At 47.4% G+C, this 11,376-nt stretch overlaps 1 protein-coding gene across 3 annotated transcripts in view; it reads left to right on the top strand.

Moving 5' to 3' along the window:
- ZIC4 (Zic family member 4) overlaps positions 1-10,798 on the top strand; it is a 25,254-nt gene extending 14,456 nt beyond the window's left edge. Inside the window, exons 1-3 of one of the 3 annotated variants that reach the window (XM_019503540.1) lie at positions 223-1,514; positions 5,975-6,299; positions 8,349-10,798. In XM_019503540.1, the coding sequence (XP_019359085.1) occupies positions 314-1,514; positions 5,975-6,299; position 8,349 (1,527 nt within the window). In that variant the 5' untranslated portion in view covers positions 223-313 and the 3' untranslated portion in view covers positions 8,350-10,798. Of the gene's footprint in view, positions 1-222; positions 1,515-5,974; positions 7,074-8,348 lie in introns of those variants that run through there. The other 2 variants (XM_019503541.1, XM_019503539.1) reach the window with 2 other exon arrangements.
- The last annotated feature ends 578 nt before the right edge of the window (positions 10,799-11,376 follow it).

Here is an 11,376-nt window from a genome sequence, read left to right on the forward strand (position 1 = left end):
AGTAGCCCCCCAGCGTCCTGCTGCTGCTTCTCAAGCCTATGGGATTCCACGTAGGCATCGGGGGGGAGGGGGGGCGAGGAGGAAAAATAAATAAATAACGGGAAAGTACAAGAAAAAAAGGAAGAAAGAACTCCCCCCCAAAAAACAAAAAAGCAAGCAAGCAAAGCACCCCCCTCCCCCGCCCAGACCCGCAACCGGGAACCAGACTTGGAAAACTTGAAAAAAAGTTTGTGCCTCTCTCTCTCCCTCTCTCCCTTTCTCTCTCCCTCTCTCTCCTCCCCGCTGTCAGGTGACTTTTTAGAATTAGAAGCTAATGAGCGTGGATGCTTTGGGGAGCCCAGTGATGGACCCTGCTGCACTCTCCAAACGGAACACGGCGCTGAGATTAGTAGACTTGGCAGGGGCTCATCACCACCACCACCATCATCATCATCACCCCCCTCAGAGCATGACAGGCTTCCCGGGCTTCGCCGGGCATCCCCACGCCATGGCTCCCACGCACCCTGGGGAGTACGCCGCGGAATCGCGCCTAGGGCCGAGTCCATTCCGGTCAGAGCACATGGGGCACCATCACCACCGCCATCATCCTCCTCATCATCATCATCACCCCGCGGCCCTTAAGCTCAGCCCTGCCCCTCATCCTCATCCCCACCACCAGCACCACCACCACCACCACCATCGTCCTCTGGCAGGCCAAGCTGAGGTGGTCTCTAGTCAAACAGGAGCATTTGGCCCGGCGCAGTCAACAACAGTCCCTTACCCAGTTTCTCACACAGCCCAGGCTATTCCAGCAGGTAGGGACTTTTTTATACGCAGAGATCTGACAGCCCCAGTCATGCCAGGGCTAACTGAGCAGCACACTGCTACAAGTTCTCACCACGGACTGTTTGTCTCAACAACAGGTAGCTACCCCGGACACCATGGTCACCACCACTCAGAAGCTGGGAATCATTCTCTGTTCACTGGACTCCATGAGCAGCCTCCCCATGCAGCTCCAGGTGGCCATCTAAACGGACAGATAAGACTGGGGTTACCTGGAGAAATGTACGCCAGGTCTGAACATTTCACTCAAGTACCAGCCTCCAGAACAGATCCTTTTGCTGCTTCTTCGCTTCATAGCTACGGTGGCATGAATCTGAACGTGAATTTGGCTCCACATCACGGCCCCGGCGCCTTCTTCCGTTACATGAGGCAGCCCATCAAACAGGAACTCATCTGTAAGTGGATTGAGTTGGACCAGACTCCCAAAAAATTATGCTCGAAAACTTTCAGCACGATGCACGAGCTGGTGACTCATGTCACCGTGGAGCACGTTGGAGGACCCGAGCAGTCCAATCACATCTGTTTCTGGGAAGAGTGTCCGCGAGAGGGGAAGCCTTTCAAGGCCAAATATAAACTTGTAAATCACATCCGAGTCCACACAGGTGAAAAGCCCTTCCCTTGCCCGTTCCCAGGCTGTGGGAAAGTGTTTGCCAGATCAGAGAACCTCAAAATACACAAAAGAACTCACACAGGTCAGTATGGAAAGCTCTCCTTACTTTCTCTATTTTATTCAGCATCCTGTTTAAGAAGTGTGTTGCTCGCGTTGTTAGTGAATGCACGCCAAATTATTCTTTAAAATACATGCTCAGCCTTGTTTGCTTTTTTTCCCGATTCGAAAAAAATGCACCTCAGAAGTAATGGATGTACGTTTTAGAAGCTAATGCAGACCTCTGTAACTTGTGTGCATATCTGTCTGAGTAAATATTGTAAGTTAGAGGCTGTTTCTTTGTAGACACTAAGGCGAGGAATTTTTCCCCGGTACTTTAAAAGTAGTTGGAGGGGGGGAATGCGATGGTTATGCAAGCTGGCAAATTAAAAGTGAACAATGGAAGTTACAACTTGTCTAGTCAGTTTTGACTGATGTTGCCGATATGCTGCTGCCTCTAACATTGTGAGAATAACACAGCTGCGACCTTTCCGTTCAACAGTTCTGTTTTGGTCAGATGGAGTTTCAAATGTTTGATCTGAATTACACTGACATTTTAACTGAGCATTACCATCTTAACCACTTCGTGCCGCTGCACATACGGGGGTTTGATTCTACGGAGGAAAAAGAAACCCCAAACCTGGTAATGTTTCGGCCTGCACATTTTAAAATGTCATTTGCAGAACTGTTAAGTGAGATTGGGACATGTGTCAGAAACATCTGTTAGTTCTAGTTAACAGAAAGGGAAGTAACTCGCTGGAAGATCTTGCAAAGCTATGCTTGAACTCTTCCGGCCAGAAAAGCATCTATAATTAATGAAATTGCACGTAGAAAGTTTTCACACTTCCAGGAGCAGCCTGTGAAGTTGTTTTAATTAGTTTAGCAGCCGGTGTTTGTAGTCTCGAGCGCTGGCTTTTTTTCTGAGGGAGAAGATAAGGAATAAGCCCTTTTTGGAAAATTAAATCTGTTCCAGCATAGGGTTTTCCACCCCTCTCCCCCTCCCTCCCCTGTACAGTCTTATGCACTGCTAGGGAAACTACATAATCCTATTGTAGGATCTGCTTACAGCCAAGCGATTTTTTTCGCCCTCCAGTTTATAAAACTCCCCCTCCCCCATGCTCGGTGTTCGCCTTGACCCGAGTGGGGCTGCATTTTACAATGCAACTCTCCGTGATATAGTAGGCAGGCGACATGGGCTAATTTTGTGTCGATATACTCTAAATATAGCAGAGCCACTTTATCCCCATTACGAAGCAGCATTTGGCAGGGCTGTGCGAACAGCTTATTTATACATCTATGCACGGAGGCTTGATGAGTCCAATACGCCTTCGGTCCTCTTTCTTGGAGTAAAACAGGAAAGCCCACGGAAGAGTCATGGTGTCTAAGGCATCTTCGGGCTGGCTCGGAACAGGTAGAGCCATTAAACAGGAGAGCCTGTCCCTTAATGACAGTGTTTTTCTTAAGTAAACAAACTTTTACTGCTCTTTAACGGCCTCACTGTTTGAAGTCTGTGAAGCAGAAAATGGTTAAATTCTTGGTGAAATTGACCTACATCAGAGAAGCAGGTTCAGGGCATGACAGGAATCGTGGGTTTGGGTTTATTAAACATCATTTCGTACGTACTTTAACTTTCCTAGTGATTAATTGCTGCATTGTGAAAACTCCTGCAGGGCCTTTACGGTTCTACCGTTTCTATTAAACACCCATAAGTTGTCAAAAACAAAATGTTTCTGAAATCGTAATAGAACTTGCTACAAATTATTCATGAAGACAGTTCTAGATTCAACAGGAAAATAATTGCCTCCTCAAATATTTATGACTTTTCGTTTCTCTGAGGCTGGGAAACGGGGGAAGTGAGTGGATTTCTTGCGATTTGAGAATTTTCGAGATTAAATTATAGTCATTAATTCACAAAGATACGGAACAGGCAGGGCTGGCAGGGATTCACTTTCTTCTTCAAGCTTGCCAGGAACAATAGTGAAAAGTCTGGGATGGGAAGGGCTTTTCCCAGCGCTACAACGTATCTTCCTGCTTCTAGTTTCCAAAGCCAGCATTCACAGTGCTATGCTCCCCTCCTCCCCCTGAGAATTTTGTAAATACCTTAATCCACTCGCGGAGTTGGGGGATTAGGCTACAATCTCCAAGTTGAATTTCACTGAGCAAGCAGTTTTGCACAGCTACAAGTGTGGTTTTAAAATGGCGGTTTCCACTCTCCGCTTTTCCAGAGCCGTGGTAACTTTTTACATTTGGGCTTACAAAGGAAGAACAGTCCAAAGGTCCTTTTTTCCTTAAAGGATACATATTTGCAGGCAGGAAACCCTGCTCTCTACCAGGGACCATTGCACATTCCTCGGCTTGCTCCTAGTTATCGAGGCGCTCAAAGAATGCGAGCCGGGCAGCTGAGAAAATGTGCCTCTCTTTTCAACCCGAGCTGATAGCGGGCGGACGAGCGGAGCGGAGCGGAGCGGAGCGGAGCGGAGGGGCTTCCCACTCGCCGGATCGCAGGGGCTCAGCGAACTGGTGCATTTCTCAGCTCCGGAGAAATGAGATCTGCCGCAGCCCCTTTTACCTGAATACAACTCGCTTTGCACAAACCCAGGTTTACGAGGATGGCTTTCCCAGGGGTCTCCTAACTTGCTGCTTGCTTGTACTACACTAATCTCCTTGATTTGTTGTCTCAACGTAGATGCTGAAGGTCAAACTGTTTCCTTACGTGAAACTGTCATTAGACTATCTAGAAACTACCCGTAGGTTCCTAAACCGACATTTATCGAGGCTATTTTGTTGCAGGACCTGAGCTGCACCGTTTTGTAAGTGATCTGATTTTTTTTTTGAACGAGTGTGAATTTTGCCAGGTATTTGCCTGTTTTCTATTCAAACCTTAGCGCTACAGTATGGGAGAGACTGTCATTGATTATTACACTGAAAGGGACTTAGTTTAAATATGGAGCCAGGACTTTTTTTCCCCCGCCCACCTTTTTCAAGTGCATTTGCATTAAATATTTAGCATGCATTAATTTATTAAAGGACCGCTCTATATTCAAAATAAATATAATAAAGGTTGCCTCGCTCCGAAATTAGTAATTGCAAGCTGCAAAGAAAAAAAATCAACATATATAAACATGCTACATCCTTTTGACCAAGTGCGCCATTATGGTGCACACAGTGGCTTTTGTTTGCACATCAAATCCAAATAAGTTCAGTCGCCTTTGCACACTGATACTATGTACTATTGAATCTTAAAAATAATATTCCCGCAGCTCAGATAGCAGAAGAGTCGTGCCCCTTTGCACGCATGTTTTGCGGATTTATGTGATCAGTTAGAGCTCCGAATATCATTTAATGCTGCAATTGTCTTGAAACGCGCACCCTATGCATTACGCAGTGCATTCTTGTAGAGAATTGTAGGTGTTCCCTCTCACGACTCAAGCAACGCGATTATATTTTTGCGATGTTTGACCTCACATATCACCACCGAAACGAGACCCGATTTACATCTCCTTCATTACTAGTTTTGTTAAAATGGTGTAAGGCTCTTACCCTAACAACAACATCAGCAGCAGCAGCAGCAGCAGCAGCAGGCATTGGCCTAGTCACCCTCTCACTGAGACTGCATCCTTTAACATCTCACAATCAATGTGCTTTTAAGAGGACTCCGGTCTTTAAACATCTCGAGATAACGTGCGGTTGCAGCAAGTGGAGGGAAAAATCAGTCGTATATCTGAGATACAATTGTAATCAATACAAGAATACGCTGTATCAGATGTGACTGAGCAAGGTTATGAATAAGACGCACCTCTGGGAGTGTGAGAGATGTATTTAAGGTACAGACGTTCCCAGGCACAAATCACTGACCACTCCTGCCAGAGCGCCATTGACCCCTGCCACACAAAGCACACACCGGTCACTTGCAGTGCGCACTCGGGCTTTAAGTTGTCCGGCTGCTTTGTCCTGTGCACAAAACTCACTTTAAGCAACAATTTAGGGGAAGGGGAAATGACTAGCGTTCAATAAGGGAGATCGGGCCGCTGGGGCGACAGCGTGGTGTGTGTGTTTGTGCGCGGTTGTGCGTGAGCCATTGTGCAGGAGGCAGCGGCGGAGAGGGTGCGTGGCGGGTGTATTGTGCCTGGTGCGGTGCGGGGCGGGGAGGTGCGTGATGCGGCGCGCGTGACCGGTGCTGTGCGTGTCGGGGGGGCGAGTCCATGTGCACGGAAGGGCCCCATGGTGACGTGCTGCTGGGAGCCTGGGGCGCGTGGAAAAAACAAAGGCACCGGCCCGAGCGCACCGTGGAGGCGCTGTGCGAGCCCGGGCGGGCGCAGGCCGGGGCCGCGCCCGCGCTCCTGTCCTGCTGCTGGCGGCGGAATGGGGGGTCCCGGCGGAGGGGCCGGAGGAGAGCTCTCCGTCCCGGGGGCACGCGGAGGGACTGCATGTTGTAAAGCCCTGAGGACCCCCCTCCCCCCGCACCCATTTTACTAATGTCTGTCCTCGTTAATTGCATTCTTCCAGGGGAAAAGCCATTCAAATGTGAATTCGAGGGCTGTGACAGACGCTTCGCCAACAGCAGTGACAGGAAGAAGCACTCTCACGTGCACACCAGCGACAAACCGTACAACTGCAAAGTGAGAGGCTGTGACAAGTCCTACACGCACCCCAGCTCCCTGAGGAAGCACATGAAAGTGCACTGCAAGTCCCCTCCGCCGAGCTCGGGCTACGAGTCCTCCACCCCGTCCCTCGTGTCTCCCTCCTCGGACTCCGGCCGGGAGCCGCCCGCCTCCTGTTCGCACGCCGAGCCCGCGGCGTCCTCGCAAAGCGCCGCGAACCTGAGCGAATGGTACGTGTGTCAGAGCGCGGGCGCCAGCGCCACCCCGACTCCTCCCAGTCACTCGCCGTCTCCGCGCCCGCGAGAGGCCTCTTGCACGAACTGCGAGCCCAGGCCCAGTTGCTAAGCGCACACACCACTGAGAAAGGGCTTCGCCCGCTCCGCTGTCCGGATCTCCCCGCACCTGCCTGGCCTCCCCCTGGTCCCTTTGCCAGGCGGGAGCGGTGCACAGCGGCTGCCAGGCCACTCCAGGGGAAGCCTCGCTAAGGGGGGGAGCAGGGGACAGAGGCGCCGCGCGGGCACACGGCCACGGGCCAGAAGACCCCTTGTAACATAGATTCAGCCCTTCCATGTTCCGAACTGTGTCCACGGTCCCCAGCACACGTGAAGGCAACTTCCGTTGGTCCTCGTTGCTCCCGCATCCTCCCCGCATTGCCCACACACCTCCGGCCGGCTCCTGCGACTCTGTTTACAAGCTCATCGATCTTAACCGTCTTTTGTATCAAAGAACCAAAGTGCTGCCACGCGGATTTCTAGCTGGACAGGTTTTGTTCTCCTTGGTACCTTGTGCTAGAGTGTTTCCTTAGCCCACGGTTTGCTGTGAGTGCCTGTGGTTTTCCTTCCTTCCTTCCTTCCTTCCTATCTCTTTCTCTCTCTATAAATATCAATTATTATTTGCTACCGAATTGTATAAGATGGATCAATTAAATTCTTTGATTAATTAACCAGTTCGCTGGACGTTTCTGTAAAGAATCTCATTACTTCTCCCTGGTGCAGTATCTACCTACATTTCCCCCTCCAGGTTATCCCTAATAAAAAAAAAATGCCCAAGGGCTGCTTCATGATTTATTGTCCATTTTAGTTTACACTAGTAATGACTTTTAATACATAAACATATTTCACCCCTCCCCTCCCCTCCCCCCAAAAAGTGTCATTCCTGTTGAATTGTGGGTTCTTGTGATTTCTTAGAGGTGGAGGAAGAAAAACCATGTACGTGGGTGGGGGGAGGGGAGAGCTGTTATCGGTGACGTCATTGTGCTGAATCCGCGGGGGCTGGAACTGTCCGAAAGGACTTGTGAGTTGTCAATTTCTCTGAATGAATCATGTAAACTCGGTGCTGGTCTTGTCTAAAGCACACAATGTTTGTCCTGTAAAAAAAAATCATATCTATACATATATATGCCATATATATATATATGACAATACATTTTGCAAGAGCAAAAGCAAACAGGCTTTAGAATGTTCCTCGTAGCTAAGATCCTAAAACTTGCATCTCTCCAACCTGGCATGAATCACTCCTAGGAAAAAAATAAAATAAAAATAATCGTGGGCGGGGACAGGGGGCTGGTGTGTGTGTGTGTGTGGGGGGGGGGACCCTGCTGGGAAACCTGAAAATGCCCGATTGATATAATTTTAATGACTTAATGATGTTTAAAAATACCACGTAGGAAAGGCAAATAAGCAGCGAGTTGCGCTGGGAGCGGTTCCCCAGGCAGGCTCCATGCAGCCCCCGTGCCTGCGAGGACTGTTCCGTTCCTGTCCTGTGCAAAACCCCCCAAGTAATGATCGGTTCAGTCAGGTAACCAGGGTTAATGCCGTATGACCCCAGGAAAAATTATCCGGACAGTTGTGAAAGAGAACAGCAGCCCAGTCACCTTCCTTCCGCCGCAGCGTTATTCATTTTTTTTGGACAAAGGCACTACTACCTAGTGATTTCACGTCGTCCTATTAAAAGATGGGCAACTTTTGTTTAATCCCCTCTTGCTAGTGTAGTTGGCAACGCAACTAACGATGACCCAGCCCCATCCAGAAGGCGAGGTCTCCTTAATGCATGTTCTAGTCACATAAAAAATACCAGCAGCACATAGCACGATTGTTCCCCACTGACTGTACAAACCATGAAACTTATCCCGTGGAAATTAAAAGGTAGGGAAGCGATCAGCGAGGGGAGATGGGGTTTCCACCTTGTCTGGAGATCTGTTTATTTCTCTATTTCTTTATTTACCGAAGTGTTTGGATGTGCAAGCTAATCACCTTTAATTTTTCATGTGCTTGTTACAGATGTCTACCTCGGTGCTCTCAAGGTAATCTAGACAGACGCAGCTGAAAGCCTGATTCTTATGCCTTAGACATCAAAGAAAGCTCGCACAAAGAAGTATTTCTTCGCAACGGTGAATCTTCATGGTAAGTTAGGATTTCTATGGCAATAGGCAAGTCATACTTAAATAGTGAAAGGCGAAGTCTGGAGCCCGTCCAGTCTTTTCATCAAGGACATAATATTTACGTCTAACAGGCCCTTTTTCTTGTGTATACAAGTATATATTTTTGTTTGACGCGAACTAAATCATTTTCATTTAATTTCCGGTAAACAAAACCCACGCGAATAGGCACTTGTTCCAGATCATAATCAAAATGGATAAGAATGGCAGGAAGAAAAGGCCCGCCTGAACCGGCGCGTCAGCTCACTTTTGTTTCTGCTCTCTGCCGTGATCAGAGAATGCGTTTGGGATTTGATGGCGAGTTTCTAAAGGCAAGGAAATGGTTTTTAAGGGGGAAAAGAAAAGGAGAAAGGTCTAATCAAGCTTGGGTTGTTCAAAGGGTCTGATTTTGGGGTTGAAAGTGTGAGTTTTATGGTGCATCAACATGCCACGTTAGGATCGCTATGGTAATGAGCAGGGCAATAGCAAGCGGCCTTCAAAGGAGGCACACTCCATTTGAGACAGTCTATTAAGATACATTTGCACTGACCTTTGGTTTCATGCTAGCTTAATACAGTCAATCTGCTCTTCGTCAGAGATATACATCCTCCCCCTCCTACACTTTCACAAAGGTTTTGTTTGCCTTCACCCTAAGGTGGGCTTTGCTCTGGCACTCTTGCCTTGCGATTCTTCCCCCAAAGGAGGGGCTTCTCGCTACGCACCCGTCCATCCTCGAGGTTAGCACCAAGTCCCCTCCTAACTGGGGCAGACTCCGAAGGGTGAGACGCCCCGAATCGATAGTGCCCACGAAGGATTTCTCCCCCTCCCTCACACATGAGAAGTTAGGAAATTAAAGGGACACTGGGGCTTTCTCAGCCTAATAGACTGGGGGCATTGAAGAGTCAGCTTATGGCACCCTTCAAAACAAACAGGGAAGAGATCGGTGGCAAAAGTCCCCTCCCCTCTCGACAGGGGCAGGTTTGGAAAGTGGTAAGCGCCTGGAGGGAGGAAGAACTTGACACCCGGCTGGCCGAGGCCATGGGCGCTGGGTGATGGTCCAGGAAAGTTAGAAGTCCACGTTGCAGTAATTGTCTTGTTGTTTATTTTATCCAAGTACCCCAGTGAATAGGGGAAAAATAAACACGGGGAAAAAATTTCAAACAGTTGAGTCGTCTTTAGTGCCAGCCCTTGTGGCTGAATAAAAAGGATGGTCCAATTTCTATTGAGCTGAGAAATCTTTGAAGTGGGAGTTATTATCTAAGAAATTCCTGCTTGTCGTCCTAACAACGCTGATGAAACGTAAAAGGGTCTTTGTCAGCGATTTGTTCTCCTCTCTGTCAAACTCACCCTGCCCGTTAGCTCGAGACCGTTTCTAAAGAGATAAAATCAAACTTTTAAAAGGTAACTTCAGGGGCTCGAAGGAGACAGAAACTGCCAAAAAAGCCAGTGCTCCGTGTAGCCTCCATATGCCAGTGCATGTGTCCGCGTGGAGCCCCGTGCGGGCCGGCGGAGCCGGGCTCCTCTCTGCTCCGCGGGCTGAAACACTCTCCACTTCTGCATTTTATCTTCTGAACTTTTCTGTCCAATAAATTTCTCCTCCCTGTTTGCTGCCCCGACTCCAATCCTGGTGAAAAAAGCTGCAATGGAGGGTTGCATTAGCACCCGTCTGTAACCAACACATGTTTTCTTTCCTGTATAATGGATACACTTCAGAGAAAAGGCTTTGATAATTTTAACATTCGGATACCTATTAAGCATGTATATACTGCAATGTACTGACATTGTTACGCATTCAAGGAGATGGCTTCCATATGTTTCCATGTTTTATTGTCAATGAGTGTGAAGATAGTCAAATTGCATCTCTGTGTATCTTCATTTTATAAACATTACAGTGTGCAGTTAAACGGTGCCCTAATGAAGGCTTATGTAGGAGTTTTACATATGAGATCATTAAATGCTATGTTTGTAAAAAGAATCCCCTGAAGTTGTAACTCATCAGTGTACTTTTATTTTAGTTGCCCTACAAGGCTTTGAAAGCCCACGCCTGCTCTTCTTCTCGGGCCCATTGATTTAAATGGGAGTTTGCCTGAGAAAACACTGAGTCAAACTGCAGGGAATTGGGTGCTTGGTTATTAATTCAAGATCCTGTCTCTTGGCATATTTCTAGAAGAATAAAATGTTCTCAATGATTGTGAGTATTCCAGCACAAATGCATCTTCAAAAGTCACTCGATAAAAGGGTTAAAAATGTTGGAATATTGTATCTCTTTCCAGACGTCTTCTAATCCATGGTTTTCTCCATCGCACAGTTATGAAGGGATTTTACTTTGTGTGTTTGGAAAAAAAGTATTTATTTTTAATAATTGGATTTTTACAATAAATATTTATAAACGTACCAAACTTGTGGGTTTTTTTTTTATAAACGTATATTTCTAAACACGTGTGCTTGTGTCAGCTACACCGAGCCACTTCTAAAGGACACCTTGGATAAACCTTCTGCCTTTTAATTATACATTTGACGTGAAATAATAATATCAAAAAGCCCTACATCTTTTGGACATAGTCTCCCAGCAATGGAGAGCTCTGTTGGTTTCTAAAGCCGTTCGGTCTAAATTATTTTAGACAATGATTTCTTTTTTGTTTTGGAAATCATATTAGAAAACAAAGGCTTGCCAGGACTTCCGAGAGAATATTCTTCCCCCACACCCAAAACTTCAAGGCTAGCTGTAAATACTGGCGGAGGGTTAGGGTGAGAAAGCGGGAAGTAGTGTCAGCTCTGTTCTTCCCTTCCCTTGTTTTGTCTCTCCTGGTTTTCTTTGCCAGCAAACGGATTCCTTCCAAATAAATTCCTCCTTTTGGATTTCCAGGATATTCCGGAAAATGACAAATGGC

The sequence above is a fragment of the Gavialis gangeticus genome, unplaced genomic scaffold (assembly GCF_001723915.1).
Source record: "Gavialis gangeticus isolate Ggan-Ray unplaced genomic scaffold, GavGan_comp1, whole genome shotgun sequence".
NCBI classification, from domain to species: Eukaryota; Metazoa; Chordata; order Crocodylia; family Gavialidae; genus Gavialis; species Gavialis gangeticus.